General features: G+C 38.4%; 1 protein-coding gene across 8 annotated transcripts in view; it reads left to right on the top strand.

The window, feature by feature from the left end:
• The window catches only part of LOC132117369 (neuron navigator 2-like), a 197556-nt gene that overhangs the window by 176000 nt on the left and 1866 nt on the right, over positions 1 to 19690 (top strand). For 7 of the 8 annotated variants that reach the window (XM_059526645.1, XM_059526630.1, XM_059526638.1 and 4 more), the window contains 22 exons: positions 410 to 1076; positions 2040 to 2456; positions 3392 to 3457; positions 5147 to 5304; positions 5526 to 5705; positions 7621 to 7673; positions 9429 to 9452; positions 9780 to 9854; positions 11771 to 11854; positions 11964 to 12087; positions 12780 to 12928; positions 15561 to 15733; positions 16022 to 16175; positions 16332 to 16494; positions 16598 to 16698; positions 16799 to 16894; positions 17265 to 17433; positions 17522 to 17757; positions 18333 to 18487; positions 18891 to 18962; positions 19154 to 19350; positions 19458 to 19576. In XM_059526645.1, the coding sequence (XP_059382628.1) occupies positions 410 to 1076; positions 2040 to 2456; positions 3392 to 3457; positions 5147 to 5304; positions 5526 to 5705; positions 7621 to 7673; positions 9429 to 9452; positions 9780 to 9854; positions 11771 to 11854; positions 11964 to 12087; positions 12780 to 12928; positions 15561 to 15733; positions 16022 to 16175; positions 16332 to 16494; positions 16598 to 16698; positions 16799 to 16894; positions 17265 to 17433; positions 17522 to 17757; positions 18333 to 18487; positions 18891 to 18962; positions 19154 to 19350; positions 19458 to 19576 (3632 nt within the window). The remainder of the gene's footprint in view (positions 1 to 409; positions 1077 to 2039; positions 2457 to 3391; positions 3458 to 5146; positions 5305 to 5525; positions 5706 to 7620; positions 7674 to 9428; positions 9453 to 9779; positions 9855 to 11770; positions 11855 to 11963; positions 12088 to 12779; positions 12929 to 15560; positions 15734 to 16021; positions 16176 to 16331; positions 16495 to 16597; positions 16699 to 16798; positions 16895 to 17264; positions 17434 to 17521; positions 17758 to 18332; positions 18488 to 18890; positions 18963 to 19153; positions 19351 to 19457; positions 19577 to 19690) is intronic. The other variant, XM_059526653.1, reaches the window with a different exon arrangement.

The following is a 19690-nucleotide window of genomic DNA, read 5'->3' as shown; positions in this document are numbered from 1 at the left end:
CCCCATGTATCATCACCTTTAGAGCAGCTCGGTTCACAGTAAAGGCTGCTCCAAATTAACTCCATCCCCTCATCTGTTTGACTTCGAATCACTTATAATATGCAGTTGGGAACACTGCATGTACCAACCATCTTCCCAAAATTGTAATGGAAATCACATATAAACCAGCTGTTGTTAACTCTTTGTCAACTCAAAATAAATGCTCGATGGTTTGCATTACAAACAAACACAGCAAACCTGGAAATTAGTTTTTATTATTATTTGCATTTTAAATCACAAATTGTATCAGAAAAATCGTAATACGATATCCCCCCCAAGTCACATTGACCTCCTGCACACAGCGTTGACTTTATCTGCTAGTTTTATGCATTATCAACTCGCCCAGCTGTAACATTCTTTTGTCCGATAGGTAAAACAGATGACGCCAAGGTCTCCGAAAAAGGCCGCAGGTCTCCCAGTTCCAACATCGTCCAGCATTCCTCCTCGGATGCCGGTCGAAGCAGCGAAGATGAAGCCAAGAAAACGTCCACAGGCCGAGTCCCCACAAGCACATTTGGTTTCAAGAAGCCTAATGGCGTCCACGGGCCGACCACTGTAGTGACCACCTCCAACTTCACTCTGGTGACAGCGAGTGGCGCCACCATTACCAGCGGCTCCGCCACCCTGGGCAAGATTCCCAAATCCTCTGCCCTTCTGGTCGGAGGGAGAGGGACGTTAAAAGGGGCTGTGGATGGTTTATTGCCCCCTCAAGAAGATGGCTACCTGTCCCCCAGTGCTCGTTCAATGCTGCAGTACCGAAGTCTACCTCGACCTTCTCGTTCTGGAGCTGCGGCCCGTAACGGAAACCGATCGTCCACAAGCAGCATCGAGTCAAGCTTGAGCTCCCGGACGCATGTCCTTACTGCCGCCACGACCAGCAAACCGAGAGATTCTGGCACTAAAATCAACGGACACACAATCCAAGCCAATCAGACGGACAAAGAGAAGGGCGTTTCGGGAGGAGGGGCGGCAACTATCCCACTGACAGCGAGACAGGGAAACAAGTATAGCGAGGTCTCGTCTCCAACATTAAGAAGGTACGGAAAGTGACGGGGGCAATGTACCACACACAGAACTTCACCCTCATGAATCAGAGTTTCCATTGACGCTTCCTCAATTAATGGGCCCATGCATCTTCTCTGGCCCCTCTTACACAGCCAAACATGTGAAAGAAGGAATGAGTTTTTGTAACCTCCTCCAGCTCCATGATTAGGGTCTTTCTGAAGCTGTTTACATAACCTGCTTTATGACAGTCATGGATCATGACTCTCCAGAGTGGCTGGCGTTTGCCTCTGCGCTGCTGGTGTTATTGATGAGCAAAGTGCTTTTAATATTTTTCCACTGTTTTTAAGGATAGAACTGTATTTTTCTCTTTTGCTTCGGGGTTAAAAGAGACATAAGCCAAGTTTCCAACCAGTTTATTTGCGATGTTTTTTTTTTCTTAAACTGCGAAATTCGCTGTCTGTTGCCTTTTTCCATCCAACTTGCTTTTTACCAATAAAATGGAGTGCGTGATGACGTCATCTCTAAAAAAAAAAAGGAATTGCTGCATAAGTTTTGGTGTATCGCAAAAACAAAATTTAGCTGTTTCCATACATAATTTCAACTATTGCGCAAATTACATATTCTAGGAGCCTATTCTTCATCCATTTGAAACTAAACTTTATTATATAGGGTATTATTTAATTGTATAGGCCTACATAAAAAAAATTTTTATTAACAAGTGTCCTGAGGTTTTTTTTTTTTTTTTTTTAACAGTAGCACGGAGCCTGGGAAGTCATCTGTAGGAGAAAAAAAATTATAATCTGTGTCGACGGTTTTGCAATCCGTCCCCTCGGTTTATAAACAGTATTCACAAATTCTTTAACTGTTCCCTCGGTTTAACAAATCATGCCCATGGATTAATAAACCATACTTACGAATTTCCAAACTGCTTTGCTTTTATTATCTCACTTACTAAGTGTTTGGTTTTATTCTGTTTCTCTTTTTTCATCTCTCAGACTTTTTGGTGGTAAGGCTGCTAAACAGCCCCCAGTTACCTCTGCAGAGAGCATGAAAAACTCAGTCGTCATCTCCAACCCCCACGCTACCCTTGGGCACACCCAGTCCTCCGGTGGGCCCTTGGACTCCCCCTCCACAATATCAGGCAGCGGCGCCAGCAGTCCCCTGTACGGGGGTCGCGGCGCCAGCGTAGGGGGCAGCGAACAAGCTTCGAGCCCTGGTTCGGTGTACTCAACGGGGACTGGGACCTGGGGCACCACTATCAGCAGCTCTTCGGCCCTCGGCTACCCCTCCGTCAGCAGCATGCACACCAGCAGCGAGTCCATCGACATGTCAGTGGGCAGCGGGCATCACCGTGAAGATGTCCACCTGGCACTGATGAGGACGGGTAGTGCCAAGACAGGCATGTCAGAGAGGTGAGTCTGGGAGAGACTGGAGAAAAACTTTAATGGAGTCGAAGTACTCTTTAATCTGTGAGACTGGTCTGGGTTAACACTGAAATATTGTGTATTACAATTCGGAAATTGGAGTGCTAATCTGAATTGGATTTTGATTCTGAAATAGAATCAGTTTCTTGATTCTGAAAAGTATAATTTGCACTGCAAGGTTTAAGGAGGTAACCACATTTACAGAACATATGTACAGAATCCAGGACATGACATTTGCAGTGTGTATGTGGTCTATGAGAATAAGAATTCTGAATCGGAATCCAAATCTGAATTAGAATTCTGAATTTGATTCAGATCTAATGGGAAATACCTATCCATTAAATTCATTTAGGTTTTTAAATCTGGAAGCTAATTTCTTTTCAGTATTATTTTTATACAATTTTAGTATTCGTTTTAATTGGCTTATGTGTCTGTGTGTGTGTATGTATTTTTTCAGTTTATATATATATATATATATATATATATATATATGTATATGTGTGTGTGTGTGTGTGCGTGTTTTGTTTGTTAAGCTTTATTCCAAATACAGAAAGAAAAAAATATTAATAGTTTCTGTTTACCAAAACAATACTGTTTTGATTTAGATTTTATTTATACTAATTAATTTGATGCTTGCTCATGTAATTTTATGAATTATCATTTATCTTTTTTTTCTTTATAATAAATGTTTAATTAGTTGGTGTTTGTTGAAAAACCCAGTTGATGGATACATTTTATATTGATATGTGAAATGTAGGTTTCCAGGTTAGGCTAATGTCGTTCTATCACAGTGCTCCTAAAATAACAACACACTTTGACTGCAGTGTGGAAGCCTCTTAGGGTGTCTCTAATTCTGTATTCATCTCTTCTCCTATGCCCTGTTTGTCTATCAACCCTCTCCTCTCCCCTCTACTTTCCCCAAGTCCCCTCTCCTCTCCCTCTGCAAGTCCTAAATTCAGCCGTAACACATTGCCCCGGAAGCAAGACAGGTAAAATGTCTGATAGCTTTTGAGTCCGCTTATGCTGCTTTTTAATAATCACATGGCTTTGTCTCTTTGTGTTTGCGTATTTATAAAGTTTTAAAGACCCCAAGCAATCAAAATGATGTTTTGTGGCTTTTAGTCCATTTAAATGCTAGTGAACTCCAAAAAAAGCATTTCTCTTCTGGACAAATGGACCAAAAATCAGTTTGTGATGGAAGTGTCTGGTGAGGTCTTGCAGGGCTGGGGTGTAAACTTAAGGCTACTGGCTATTTAAAAAGGGACTTCCTGTTTCAATAGGAAAATATGTGAACACATAAACATGATGTAGAACTGTTATTGTCAAACCAATCCATGGGGGTTTTAATTACACCTTTGTTAGCACTTGTGACTGTAGCGACACCTAGTGGTAAAATCTGTAACTTTCCTCAATCAAACCTAGATATTTGATTACAAAGATAGTTTATTTGGTTTATGATTAATGTGACCGCATAGATTGAGAACAGCTTTTGTTTGGACTTTTAGGAGTTCTCAAGAGACAGATCAAAGGATAATCACTTTTAATAGTTTAATTACAATTGAATTAAACCTTATTATCTGTCTGGACCAACCCCTTACGATTGAGTAAGCTCTACATGTTCCTCTCCTCCCTCGCTGTTTTCATTTCATCCGTTTCTCAGTGATTCCTGCAGTGATAGAAGCATGTTTCCCAAGCAGGGACTCAAGTGCAGGTGCATTGTGGGAATATGCAGATCCTGCTCACTGTGCTTATTGTACTGTCACTCATGTTCTCCTTTCTGTTCTGTCTCTCTCTTTCTTTCTCTTGCACATGCTTCTATGTTTTAATATGCAGTGTGGTTACAGTTTTATTTTTGAGCACAGTTTTCTGTTGCAGTTTCTGTGTGAGCGCATGGCACTTGTCACTTTTTATAGAGTTTTGTCACATTATGGAGTAATGTGTGTTAATTAGTAGCTTTTATGGAAATGTATTTTTTTTTTCTTCCCACGGTGTTATTACTTTTTCTGTCTGCGGCGTGTGAGCAAATCAAATTTTTGTCAACTTTTATTTATAATTCCATTTACAAGCTATTATTCTTCACATTATAAACATTAATATTTTAGTTATTTATACGTTTTTTAATGCAAAGTATATATTACACATTAATGTTAATAATAGATGTTCTAAAATGTAAACATAAATATATTTTCAGAAATACTACCATACAAACGTTGGTGAGATTATTATTATTATTATTTATTAAAATTTTTTTTTAAGACTAATTTCAGCATCATTACGCCAGTCTTCAGTCTCACATCATCCTTCAGAAATCATTCTAGTATGCTGATTTGCTAAGTATATTTGTGGAAACCATTATAAATTTTTAAGGACTTATAAATTAATAATCATTCACAGTGATTAATAGAAAGTTCAAAAGAACACTGTTTATTCTAAATCTAATTTTCTGTGACATTCTAATTACATTCTAGTTTTAGTGTCTTTCGTTCAATGTAAGTATTCATTTCTTTGAAATAACCTTTTGAACAGAAGTGTAAATATATCCATTCTTAAAACAAAAGATTAGGAATTAGAATTTATTAAATGACTTTGCACATACTTAAATTACATTGATTGGTCAGGTTTCAGATCACAGTGACATTTGAATGCCGGTATCTGATTGGTTGTTCCTCTTGTTGCAGGTACGCCCCTTCACCACATCTGCGTCAGGAAGAGGCACGTGATTGGCTGCGCTCACATTCGGGCAGTGGATTGCAGGACTCTGCCAGTAACTCTCCCTTCTCCACCGGCTCCAGCTTGACGTCACCATCTGGAACGCGGTTTAACTTTGCTCAACTTGGTAAAATGCATATATTGTGAATTTACAATACTGGATTATTAAATATGATTATTTGTGTATTTTTGCATTGTGTATTATTTTTAGGCTTTACTTAAGTGTACACTTTGCTTTAAATAACATTTTATTTGTCTGAAATGATAATACAAGCAGCAGACCATACTAGAAATGAATATATTATATATACAGTATATCTTGATTATGTGTCATCGTGTGTTATTCAGGAAGCCCCACCACGGGTGCTCAGATTAATCTAGCCAGCCTGCGCAACAACAGCCTGACCAATCAGGACAACCCGCTGGACAGCCATGGTGATTCCCGTCTGCGCAACTCCTGCATGTCGCTGGATGAGAAGAACCGAACCATGAGCCGGTCGGGATCCTTCAGGGACGGGTTCGAGGAAGGTGAGATAAATAATTGCAAGAGACAGTAGATTCATTTATGCACTTCTCTACTTTAGAAATCTTCCATTAGATACATTACATTAGTACATCACTTTAGTTCTTTACATTAGTCTGTCACAACTTCAATGATTACTTTACTGTATCTATGGATGATAAATCCAATGATTTCTAATTTGACCAAACTAAGGTATCTTAGAAGGCGTAATAATGTTGTTGTCAGGAGCACCTGTATAATAGCTACTTCAAGATGTTGTCTTGGTAGGGAGCTTACTCATTGCTGTTCTTTGAAGACAAAAGAATATAGGCTTTTATAAGAAGAAGGTAAATATCTGTAACAGCTTGTCAGCTTGAACTCCATGCTGAAATACAACTCACAGACATCTGAATCCAGCATAAGCCAATCTGTCTATTCAGTCATAAGACTAAATCAACAAGTCTCTGTTCTCCTCTCTTTCACTGACACACATGAAATGTTTTTGAATAATCATCGTGTGCATAAAGCTTTATGTTACAATTTAAGTCATTCCAATTCTCCACTCAGCCCGGACCACCTGTTTATGTATTAACCTGTTATGAGTCTCTTCTTTAAGAGCGGAAAGATGTTTGCCAAAGACGGTTAAGCCGTAAACTGGCCCGTGCAGAAAGGGGTAAAAATAACACTCAGTAACCCAGTATTACCCAACTGGGCCTTTTGTGACATCTGAAACCAAATACAGGTTTAAAGCCATGTGCATTCTCTCAAGAATAAAAAAATATGATACTGTATGTGTGCCACGGACAGGAGACTGAACTCTGTGACTCTGAAACATGAGTGCTGTGAAAGTCCCAGAGGGATTGTGGGAATGGGTTTGAGAGGGGACTTGATCCATACACAGGAAGTAAACAAGATACATTTCATATCCTCAGCCTCTGGCAAAAGTGATCTATCTAATCTATCTAATCTATCTAATCTATCTAATCTATCTATCTATCTATCTATCTATCTATCTATCTATCTATCTATCTATCTATCTATCTATCTATCTATCTATCTATCTATCTATCTATCTATCTGAAATATCTTGGAGTACCACAAATACCATAGTAAATAAAAAAGAAAATGCTTTATTGGCCAGGTATATCATTCAGTACCACAATGCATCTCAAAGCACGGTGTACCCTGATGTTTTTGTATGTGTGTTTAGGGCCATGCCTTTCTAAAACAACCATAACAGACTCGTGTAGGTAATAATAAACTGTGAAAGACGTAATGGATTTCTTTCCCTAAACCATCCATCCTGTCTCTCTCTCTCTCTCTCTCTCTCTCTCTCTCTCTCTCTCTCTCTCTCTCTCTCTCTCTCTTAAACACACATTACTCTCTGTTTTGGTTTTCTGAGTGGTCCTCAGCTGAGTTTTTAAGCGTCGCTGCTCTTTCATTCTCGCATCTAAACCCCGCCCACATGACTCCCAGCCAGCCGCTTGGCGTTTCCTCAGGGCTGATAAGGCATCATGAAGAAATCATTTGAAGTCACACCCTGAGCCCACAGTCACAATCAGCATTTCTGTTTGTTACTTGTTATTACCTCTGATGAGTCACATCTTGTCGGAACAGGTGAAAGTTTAATTAGAGGTTTAAGTTGTTCGACACAGTGTGTGGGTTGATGCTATTGTCTGTCTGTGTTTGTTTGTCTGTGTAGGATAGCCGGGGGCTAACATTGCATTTAGGTGTTTTAAAAAGTGAGCAATTATAAACTGTTCTGGATTTAAACCGTGCTGTGTACTTTAAAATCTTCTACTTCCATTAAGCAGTCATTTTAGCACTAAAATACACTGACTTTATCTGATGTGCTTACTTTTTATGTAGGTTTTTCAAGCAACATTCTGTCACATCCCAAAATGTCTTAATTACTATACTTTTATGTTGTTCTCCCTTTAGTTCATGGATCATCCCTCTCGCTGGTGTCCAGCACCTCTTCTGTCTATTCAACGGTGAGTTTTGTGTGTGTGTGTGTGTTTTACATTTTTATTTTTACTTTCTAACATACTTTGTTTTGTACAAACTCTTCCATTATAAACATTTAGTAAAAATCCAAATCTGAACGCCAAATTGTTGTACAGTAAACATGTGATAGATAGATAGATAGATAGATAGATAGATAGATAGATAGATAGATAGATAGATAGACAACCAGTGATTATATATGATAATGGATAAATTGGCATGCTCCAGTCACACCTCCAGATGGGCGGCTCTACTTACCCACAGAGGTGTTTTAACAACAGTCTCACTCTGGCACACGTGTAGTGAGTCTTCAGTTCAACTGAGGTTGACTTCAGGAAGAGAGGAGGTAGTTAGGCAGTAGAGATTTGTTTAGAAAGGATCAGATTTACTGAAGTATAAAGAGTGGAAAATCATGATGATGGCGACTCTCTCTATGGGGAGAGCTGTGACTTCTTGGGGAAACACGGTACGAACCTTAGCTTTTAGATTGCTCCTATTCTATTTTTATATATGTAATATGTGACATGTTATTACAATTCGTTACTTCGTAGTTATGTACCTGTAAATAAATTCTGTAGTGCCTTGAAAAGTGTATCTAGTTGGACTTAACTAAGCAGAGAATTGACTTTACAGACTGTATTAGGTTTGTGTATGTGGGAAACAGCTGTCATTGCAGAAACATAGTGTCTCTTAGACAAAAACATGACTACTCTGTGGTGCTTTTGAAAGTTCAGGTTCATTCTGTTCAACAGAGTACTGAATGTTCATCAAAAGCTAGATATAATAGCATGGTAATCTTTGGTCTCAGAGACAACAAAAGCTCAGAGATTTCAAGCCAAGCTCTTCTGGTCAGAGTTGCATTGACAGAATCACCATGTTGAGTCTGTATGATCAAACACGTTTACAAAAAGCAAGATCTGATTAGACCGAAACCAGCTAGATGCTGCTGGGGTTGTCCCACATGTCATATGATGCTGTGACGCACAGACAATGCTGCTATTTTAATATCACTGTCAGTCCAGCTCTTGGACAGGTGTCAACAGTAAAGAAAAGCATCAGAGTGGGTGTCATTACATGCGTGTTTGCCAGACGACATACAAAGAGCCCTAGTATGCTATTGTTGTCGAGAGCAGTCACTTGTCAGCAAGCATGCTCATTCACCTGAAGATTTCAAAATCCAGATTTACAATCTAGGAGATAAACAAGTAAACGAGCGAAGAAATGTAATGATATAATATGAATCAGAAATATTTAACATTGGACATTAGGGCTAGATCACCATTCAAATACACTAATTCTGTCAAGGTATTTTTTTTTTTTTTTTTTTTTAAGAAGCATATTTACTAGTGCTCGTGTGCACGTGTGTATTTAAACTAAGCTTTTTACATACTGTATGTGTTTGTGTGGATATCATTAAAGAGCTTCTGGGTGATTCCCATTGTCTAGTTAGCAACTTTAGTGTTGCTACCAACACTCACTCATATTTAAATGTGCCCAACTTCCCGATTGTCTGCTAGTGTACCAGTAGAGATGAGCTCGTAAATCACAGGAAAAGGAAAAGTCCCTCTTTAGAGCTTTAGGGTTATCATTCTGTTCACTTTCAGGTGTGTGTTGCTCTCTCTGGTGTTCATTTTATACCCTCAGGAGAGAAAGCAGCTCATTTTTCAACTCTTAAACAAGAAAGCTGAGCAAATACACTGTTTAAACATGCCAGTAACTACTCTGTCTTTTTATTTTAACAGACCGAGGAGAAATCACAGTCAGAGGTGAGGACATGTTTTTCGTTTTGCAAGAACAACACACACGTGGCCGCCCAGATACCTGTGAACCGCATTGCCGTCACCTGAAGCGTGTTTATTCAGCACCATTGACCTGTTGTGAACACAATCTGTGGGCGGATTCACTTTCACCACACATCTCTGTGATCTTTACATGCACCTGAAAACTCTTTCCCCCCTTTGATAATAAATCACAAAGTACCCTTTCCACAACACACCTGGATCCCTTGTGTTTGCCTCCTTTTCCTCTTCTTTTCATGTTTTTTTCTTCCTCTTTTTTTTAAACCTGTTTCTTTTTCTACATTTTCCCTCCAGATCCGCAAGCTGCGTCGAGAACTGGACGCCTCCCAGGAAAAGGTGTCCGCCCTGACAACGCAACTCAGTGCTAATGTAGGTGGACACAGAAACATAGTTCGGAGAGTGCTCTTTATCTATCTACAGGGCATAATTAATTCACAACTCAGTATCTAGTTTCAGTTGTCATCCTGAGGCATCTTATAAATGGTTTTATTGTAATCCCAGTGACGTCTGTGTGGGTTGTGTATTTGATTAATGTCAGCGTTGATCGTGACCTCATTGGAGTTTCCATTTGTCATTATATTATCATACAATAGCACTACGTCTTATAAATAAAGTCACAATGTAAAGTTCTGCTGGGGGCCACTGTATTTTTATCAAATTTAACATACTAGACTAAAGTATATTATACTGTGAGACTATCCAGAATAATAGAAGTCAGAACAGATCCACGCCATTTCTACCAGAGAACTGATGATTTGATGTGATGATTTATGGCTATAGACAAAGGGGAGTACAGACTATGTTCAGTGTTTTTGATATGTTCTCCTAAAGATAAATGTATGTGTAAATCATAAAGACATGTCTCTTATGCCTAAGGCAAAGGAATCCTGTCTTGTAAACACAAACTAGACAAGATTTTTTTTCAGAGGAACTAACAAAAGAGGAGTTTAAATGTGTACTAAATAGCCCAGATTTTCTTTTTCTTCCATTTCAAGCTTGTGCGTAATGGTTTCTGACATGAACTTGTCGACTTGTTGAGAATGAGGTGAAGGATTATTTATACATGTAAGACGTATTTAGAACATAGTTTCGGTTTGATGACTATATTTGCTATGTAGACAAAACACTTCAGTGAGTGTTCAGTTACAGAACAGTGAGAAATGTCCCAACAGAAAGAAAAAGAATGGTAAAAACAAAAAAAGGGGCCCTTGAGACACCAGTAAAACATGTCAAGGCCCCAGACGGCCTCTTTGCTTTGTCTGTCTCAGTTATCAGTGATAGGAGGAGCTTCACTGCTTCTCAATATATCATTGTGGTTTAGTTATCAGAATCTGAGCTATCTATGGAACAGCAGAAGAGATTTAGTGTTGTTTGTTCTGACGGGACCGGCCCTCTGATCTGGCTCCCTTTGAACCGCTACCCTTCCCATGGGTGCCCAGAGAAACACGCTCCCTCTCAGAAAGAAAAATATAGACAGGGAGGCTTTACGGAGACAAATGACAGCTCCCAGCACCCTCTCGGATGTGAGGTGAGGCCATGATCCAGAAGAAAATTGTATGATTAGTGGTTACTTTTCCATAGTTAAGGAATATTAGCTTGGAAAGTTTTAACTGTGATTTTCATGTTTTCTTTGAAATATCTCCTGACAAATTAAACGGTAAATAATGAGACAATTTTTGGTATAAAAAAAAAAAAGATTTCAAATCTCTTTTTATCTCAAACGTTGCTATCTGAGCACAACTTAAGACATTGTTGACATCACTTGAAATTTTAGAGGGTGCATGTGTAAATATTCAGGTTGTCTGAAAATGAAGAGACTATTTGATCTCAATTTATTGTCATTGTGGTCTGGGAGAAACAGTTGAAACTCTTAAAAAATGTATGTAAGAGATCATTTGTAATTGTTTTCATTCTTAAGGGGAAGATTAGATTTAGAGGGAAAGGTGAGCTGTAACGAAAGTTTGTGTTGTCGCATGCAGGTCTGGAATACTGGCCAAAGTTTAGATTGCACATCTAAGTGTTTGTTTAAAGGTAAAAAGTGTTTAGTAAGTTGAACATTTCAACAACCAGGCAGCTTCACGGGTGAATGAGTGGGTCTCAAGGAAAAAGCGTTGCTTAGACATTTAATTTAACCACTTTAAAGGCAGATTGCACAATGTATCTGTGTTATGTACATACTGTAATATGGTGCAGCTATGAGGCATGCATGCATGCAAAAAAAAAAAAGAAGTAATTTTGAACTTGGATGAACCCTCTTTCCTCATTTTGCCTGTTTTTCTCCACAGGCCCACCTGGTGGCAGCGTTTGAGCAGAGTTTGGGCAACATGACCATCCGACTCAAGAGCCTCACAATGACTGCAGAACAGAAAGTAAATATTAACATGCTTGCATTTGAATTCATCACACTTGTTCATTAATAAACTTAAAAGAGTATGATTTTGTAGCTGCATCGTCATTAAATATATATGTGTATGTTAGGACTCTGAGCTGAATGAGTTGAGGAAAACAATTGAGCTGCTAAAGAAGCAAAACGCAGTGGCTCAAGCGGCCATCAACGGCGTCATCAATACTCCAGAACTCACCTGCAAGAGTGAACGCACAGGTGAGCAAAAGAAAATAATCAATAAATCAAGACTTTTTTCAGTTTGACATCATATTTGACATTTGATTGCAAGCTTTTTGTTATCTATCTTTTCCTTTGATGTGAATAATTACATGAAATCATGTATTTTGAGCATTCTGTATATACTTTTTTTTAGACATTGTTGTGTTCTGATGTAATATATGTGACCCTGGAGCACAAACCCAGTCTTAAGTCACTGGGGTATATATTAAGCACTAGCCAAAAAACGCTGTATGGGTCAAAATTATCGATTTTTCTTTTATGACAGAAATCTTTAGGATATAAAGTTAAATCATATTCCATGAATATATATTTTTAATTTCCTACCATAAGTATATCAGAACTTAATTTTTGATTAGTAATATGCATTGCTAAGAACGTCATTTGGACAACTTTTAAGGTGATTTTCTCAGTATTTAAATTTCTTTGCTCCCTCAGATTCCAGATTTTTTTAAATAGTTGTATCTCGGCCAAATATTGTCCGATTCTAACAAACAATACATCAATGGAAAGCTTATTTATTAAGCTTTCAAAAGATGTATACATGTCAAATAATGCACACTTAAGATTAGTTTGTGGTCCAGGGTCACATAAAGTATTATTACGTTTTGCTGTTTGAACACTAAATGGCACACTTGAAGTCGACCATAATCTCTCTCTCTGTTTATCAGGTAATAACGGAGCGCAGCCGGACCTGCGCATGCGTAGACAGCACTCATCTGACAGCGTCTCCAGCATCACCAGCGCCACCAGCCACTCCAGCCTGGGCTCCAACATGGACAACCCTGACTCCAACAGCAAGAAGAAGAAGAAGAACTGGGTGAGTACACAACATTTAAATAAAAAAAAGACAATTCTTTCATCATTTACTAAGCCTTGAATTGTTCCAAACCTGTATTAGTTTCTTTCTTGTGCTGGATACACAAGAAGATTATTCTTAAGAATGTTGGTTACCGAACAGTTTCCAGTCCCCAACTATACTATAGAAGTCAATGGGGACCATATAATTCAAAATATATTCTTTTATGTCCAACTGAGGAAAGATACTCATACAGATTTGGAGCTATTTGAGGATGAGTAAATGAAAGAACTGCCACTTTTGGGTGAACTATCCCTTTAAAGATATATTCAACCACTGCTAACCTGTGTTTGTTCATTCTGCATTCTATTTGTGTCTAACATTTGTCTTTTATGTTTTGTCTGAAGTTGCTAAAACTTTAAATCTAAATAAATACTACTAAAAAACATCTAGTGTGATAGTAAACTAAATGCTGATACTTGTTTTCTTGCAAACAGTATAAAAATGTATTTTTTATCGTTTTGTATTGTTTCCTGCCTTTTTGTAGTGGAAGTAAGTTTACCATACAAATCGAGTTTAATATTGTACTTCCTGTTTTGCTGTATCATGCTGACTGTAGCTGGTGACCTGTGCTGGAGGTGACGTGTCAGATGATGAATATGAATATGAATATGTATGTTAAATAATAACGGCAATTGTTACCCTCTTATGTTTAGACAAGTGTAACTTAGGCTAGCAGTCCTTGTAGATTTATATACACTAATGTACAAAAGGTCAGCCTGCTTGTTTTTGAAAGAAATTAATAATTATATTCCATTAAGGATGCATTGATCAAAAGGGACATGAAAGACATTTACAATGCTAAAAAAAACTCTTTTGAACTTTCCGCAAAAATATTAAGCAGCACAACTGTTTTCAACATTGATAATGACAAAAAAAAAATACAATTATATTGCCACAAATCAGAATATTAGAATGATTTCTGAAGGATCATGTGACACTGAAGACTGGATTAATGATGCTGAAAATTCTGCTTTCCGTCTCAGGGATAAATTACATTTTAAAATATATTATCTCAAGTTGACATATTTGACAGTATTATTGAGCATTGGTGAGCATTTGAGACTTTTTTTCAAACTTTTGAACATTAGTGGACACTAGCAGTTTGAGTTTTAAATGCTTAGTATCCAAGTTTGTGTTGTTGTTGTTTTTTTGCTAACAATTTTTTCTTTTTAAACTGAAATTAAGTTGTGCTTAAATGTTTTTTTTTTTAGTTTTGTAGGTGCATTACTGTTGTGTTAAAAGGTCACATCAGCCTGGTAGTCCAGTTGGTCATCAGTTGGTCATCTAGTGTTTGGGAGAATGGTAACTAGCTTAAGTAGGTCCCCATTCCTGCAGTCGATTGGTGTTATTGTGTGCATTGGTCCTGGTGGACGAATCACTGAGGGGTTTGTCTTTGAGTGAAACTTGGTGTTTTAATTTAGCACGACTCTTTCAACTTTAGCAGATTTAGTTGTAGTCATTGTAGACAGTGATCTGTAGCGTCTTGCAGCTTGTGCTTAGTTCAGAGCCCTGCGCAGCACACAAACACACACAGCTGAATGTGCTTTTCTGTGTCTCTCTGTTTTTCGCTGTGCTGTCGCTTCATATGGCAGGTGTATGAGGTAAGAGTGTGTGTTCAGAGAATCCTGCACACCTGTCTTTGGTTAACCCAGCTTCAGTCCGCATCACACCACTAACCCTGCTAACCCTTAGATGTACTGATGTACTGCTCCTCTCCCGTACTCTGTCCTTCCAAACCTCTTTTCCCTCTTTTTCCCTTCTTCTCAACCTATTTGAAGGTAATGTAATGTCTCACTATAATTCATACGTTTATTTATAATTAATTTGACATTTATTTGAATGTCTAGTTTTACAAAGGATAGCAAAGTCTGCAGAAATGTTTCATGACCTGTCAATGGGATCATGAGTTCTTGATATTTCAATTCTTGATTATAAATTCCTCTTCTTTGAGCTTCTATGAAGTACTTGATTGAGAACTTTCTTATTGTAAAGAACTTCTCACTTTTTAAATTCTTTATAAATTCTTATTTGTTTAGATTTATTTTATTTTAAAAAGTTGGTTTTCATTGCTTGATCAACTTTTTTAATATGAAATACATTTTTATTTTATTTTTTATTTCATTTTACATTTATTGATAATAAACCTTGTGATTGTGCCCTTATTTACATTTTTTGCAGTTTTTATTTTATTTTAAAATACTTCATTATGAATATTTTTTATTAAAACATCTTGATTTTGAACTGTACAAATGTTTATTTTTTTTATTTTATTTTAAACTTTTGCAACTGTAGAGAAATAAATGCTATTGTAAACGCTGTTTAAAATTACTGTCAAAATGACTTAAATGAAAGATTAAAAGCTCAGCACATTCAAATCTACACATAAAAAACACAGATAAAAAGGCTGCTTTATCTTCAATCTTTGATATGAATGATGCTCAACCCTGTCTTTTAATTTGATGCTGTTCCTCCCTTGCTATTTAACTCCCCTGTCTGCACTGTGCTGCTTTTCTCTTACTCATATTTAAGTGCTGTCTCATCATTTTAAGAAACTCTTAGCTTCATGATCTTCTCTCTGTTGTCGTTGCAGCTGCGGAGCTCCTTCAAACAGGCCTTCAGTAAGAAGAAATCACCCAAATCAGCTTCGTCCCACTCAGACATTGAGGAGATGACAGATTCCTCTCGCCCTTCCTCTCCCAAACTCCCTCACAACGGCACCAGCACCTCGGCTCTGCGGCTCCGCAACACACACTCCAGCTCAATGTGAGTGTGTTTGTGTTATATAACAACTCTGGTCCTCATAATGGAACAGGATTATTAACTAACTTAACTATTAAAAACATTTTTGTTAATTAAAGTAAGTCTGAATTTAAATATAAAGATAAGATTTAAACCTTTAAAGGAAATTACAAATGTTGTCTCAGCAACTAATTGAAATAAATCAAATATAAAAATGCCAGTAATACTAAAAAAACACTTAAAGACTGACATTACTGGGAAATGTGGATTTAGTAGGACTGATAAGTGCTCTTTGTGCTCTTCCACATGTAGGCTGTCCGACTGTCTGGATGGGGAGGCGGAGACTGTGATGCAGCTGCGCAGCGAGCTACGAGAGAAGGAGATGAAGTTGACGGACATTCGATTGGAAGCCCTAAGCTCCGCCCACCAGCTGGACCAGCTGCGGGAGGCTATGAACCGCATGCAGGTGTGAGACTGACCTTCAATTACCTTCTTGCAGTCCCATGAATCAGATTTATTGGAACAATTAGCCGAGATGCTTATTTTGCAAAGTGTTTTTCACTATTTTTCAGTAGAAAAGAGAGACGTTATATATTTTATCATTATGTGGGTGGTCCGATAGGTGGAGATCGAGAAGTTAAAGGTGGAAAATGACCATCTTAAGTTGGAAAGCCAAGCCAGTGGGAGCAGAGCGTCCTCTCAAGTGTCCGTCTATAACCCGACCCTGACCCCTACACCTGGCCTGTCTCAACACAGCCTCAACCTCACAGAGTCCACCAGCTTCGGTATGAGCATACATGTCTTTTTTCCCCCCTAAGGTTTGTTTTGTCGCTTTATCCAAGAAACAGTCATGAAAGCACATTACAGATTTAGTCCGTCTTCTTTTAGACATGTTGTTGGATGACTCTGGTGGAGACGGAAGCTCTCGTAAAGAGAGCAGACATGTGAAAATAGTTGTCAGTCTTCAAGAGGACGTCACATGGAAAGAGGTCAGTTCTCTCCCCTTTTTTTTTTTTTTGCAGGAGGATTTTTAATTGTGCCCCATTTGAGAGAGTCTTGTTTTAATGATGTGTCTTCTGTCTCCCACAGGACTGCAGGACTCGAGACTATCTGATTGGCTGCATTGGTGTCAGTGGAAAAACCAAGTGGGACGTTCTGGATGGGGTCGTACGGCGCTTGTTTAAGGTAAATTAATTCATATACATTGCTGTAATCATTTGTTGATGATGAATGGTTTACATTCAGAAGCATTAGACAGACAGTGGTTCATTAAAAGTATTTTATGTGTACATAATCTGTTGCGAAGTCTCTAGAAAGAAAGAAAAAAAGAATTTGAATTGCTAGCGGTAATTTCTTATAATGGAGGAAATATCCTTAATTGTTTTGAAAATATTAAAAACTATGAGGGGAAAATAATTGCAGATTTGTGTGATTTAGCCAGACACATCAAAATTATTTGTTGATGTTTTATATATAACATAAGGCAGCCGTCCTGATTTTTTGATAAAGTCGAGTGGATATCTGTTGGAATGATGATCTGATGGTCTCTCTGTAGGAGTATATTAGACATGTAGATCCGGTCAGTCATCTGGGTCTGGGTTCAGACAGTGTGGAGGGTTATCGTATTGGAGACGTGATCCGGTCCGGAGGAGCAGACACACCTGAACTCCTGCCCTGTGGATACCTCGTGGGAGAGAATGACACAATCAACATCTCGCTGAAAGGTTCACACAAAGCAAAGTTTTCTCCATTCTCATTATTTGTTTGGTATTGCTGTTGTTGTTAACACTGTGAGTGTTGCTCCCGTTTCAGATGTGAACTCTCAGTCGGAGGATTCTCTGGTCTTCGAGACGCTGATCCCCAAACCCATGCTCCAGCGCTATGTGTCTTTGCTCCAGGAACATCGCAGGATCATCCTTTCAGGCCCCAGCGGCACTGGGAAATCCTATCTGGCCCACAGACTGGCAGAGCATCTGGCGCTGCGAGAAGGCAGACTGCCCAATGAGAGCAACATCGTCACCTTCAACGTCGACCATAAATCCAGCAAGGTGAGAATCGCTCTCTTTTCCTTGGTTTGTGAGCAGAGTTGTTTGTATCATTTCTACAGTACATCACTTAAACTCTAGTTTAGATAACTCCTATGTCAAAAGAGCAAGGAAAATTGTGACCCTGGACCACAAAACCAGTCATAGGGGTCAATTTTCTGAAATTGAGATTTATGCATTATCTGAAGGCTGAATAAAGAAGCTTTCTATTTGACTTTTTAAAAATCTGCAAATCTGCATCTAAATACAGAGAAAATCACCTTTAAAGTTGTCTAAATGAAGTCCTTAGCAATGCATAGTGCTAATAAAAAAATCAAGGTTTGATATATTTATGATAGTAAATGTACAAAATTTCTTCATGGAACATGATCTTTACTTACTATCCTAAAGATTTTTGGCATAAAAGAAAATCAATCATTTTGACCCATACAATGTATTATTGGCTATTGCTACAAATATACTTCGTGGAACTTTTATCTCCAAAACGTAAAATAAAAATGACTAGCTAACAAGATATGACCTGAAGTCTAGAAATCCTTGTTCATTAGAAAGTAAAGCTGTGTATTTTTGTTTGCTAGGAGCTGCGTCAGTACTTGGCTAATATAGTGGAGCAGTGCAGCGCTGACGGACAGGACACTGAAGCCCCTCTGTTGCTAATTCTGGACAACCTTCATCACATCAGCTCACTGGGAGAGATCTTCAACGGCTTGCTGAACTGCAAATACCAACGCTGGTGAGTCGGCCTTCTATATATTATATTAAATACATGTTCAAATGTTAAAAATTAACATTTTTGTACAGTAAAGACATTAAAGTGACAGCAAAGACATTTATAATGTTACAAAAGATTTCTATTTCAAATAATAGCTGTTCTTTTGCTTTTCCACCAAAATAATAAAAAAAAAATTAGGCAGCACAACTTTTTTCCACATTGATAACAATAAGAAATATTTCTTGAGCAGTAAATCAGCATATTAGATCATTTTTGAAGGATCATGTGACAGTGTCGACTGCTTTTCCTAGCCTCTGCCAATGAGCTATTTGAACTTAGTGTAAATAGACACTAACAATAATAAGAAGACATTAATTGTAGACACTAAAATTAATGGTTTTATTTTGTCTCTCTGTATTTGCAGCCCGTATATAATCGGCACGATGAGTCAGGCGACATCTTCTGCTCCAAACCTGCAGCTTCATCATAACTTCAGGTACAAAACTGCTCTCTGTTTTGTCTTGAATTAGCCCTAAAACAATAGCTTGGCCTTTGATGGGGAAACTGCTATAGAGCGACCTCGGGATGGCAACATTGTGCTGTTGTTGACAGCAATGATAAGCTTCCCTTTGTGCTTATGTATTTCTATGAAATGCTAATATGAGCAACATGTGATTTCTGTCCCAGATGGGTGCTGTGTGCTAACCACATGGAGCCGGTAAAAGGTTTCCTTGGCCGGTTTCTGAGGAGGAAGCTGATCGAGACAGAGATCGGCAGCCGAGCACGTAACCCGGAGCTGGTGAAGATCATAGACTGGATCCCTCAGGTCTGGCACCACCTCAACCGCTTCCTGGAGGCCCACAGCTCCTCCGATGTGACCATTGGTACGGAGACAACCCACCATACTCAAACCAAATATTAACAGACCAATCCCAGTGCCACTTATTCTCTCTGCAAGAGTTAAATGTGAGTCTCATGTCTCTCCATCCAGGTCCACGTTTGTTCCTGTCATGTCCGATGGATGTGGACGGTTCTCGTGTGTGGTTCACTGACCTGTGGAACTACTCCATCATCCCCTACATGCTGGAGGCTGTGAGAGAAGGCTTACAGGTAACATTTGCCCTCTTTTATAGTAAAATCGACCTTTTTCTTTTCTTTTTTTAAATTAGATTTCACTGTAAAAGTGACCTCGCACAAAGTAGTTTTTCCTTGCATCAATTTATA

Source organism: Carassius carassius, chromosome 3 (assembly GCF_963082965.1).
Source record: "Carassius carassius chromosome 3, fCarCar2.1, whole genome shotgun sequence".
Classification (NCBI taxonomy): Eukaryota; Metazoa; Chordata; class Actinopteri; order Cypriniformes; family Cyprinidae; genus Carassius; species Carassius carassius.
Note: the sequence above shows the minus strand (reverse complement) of the source record. Positions and strands in the feature narration are given on the sequence as shown.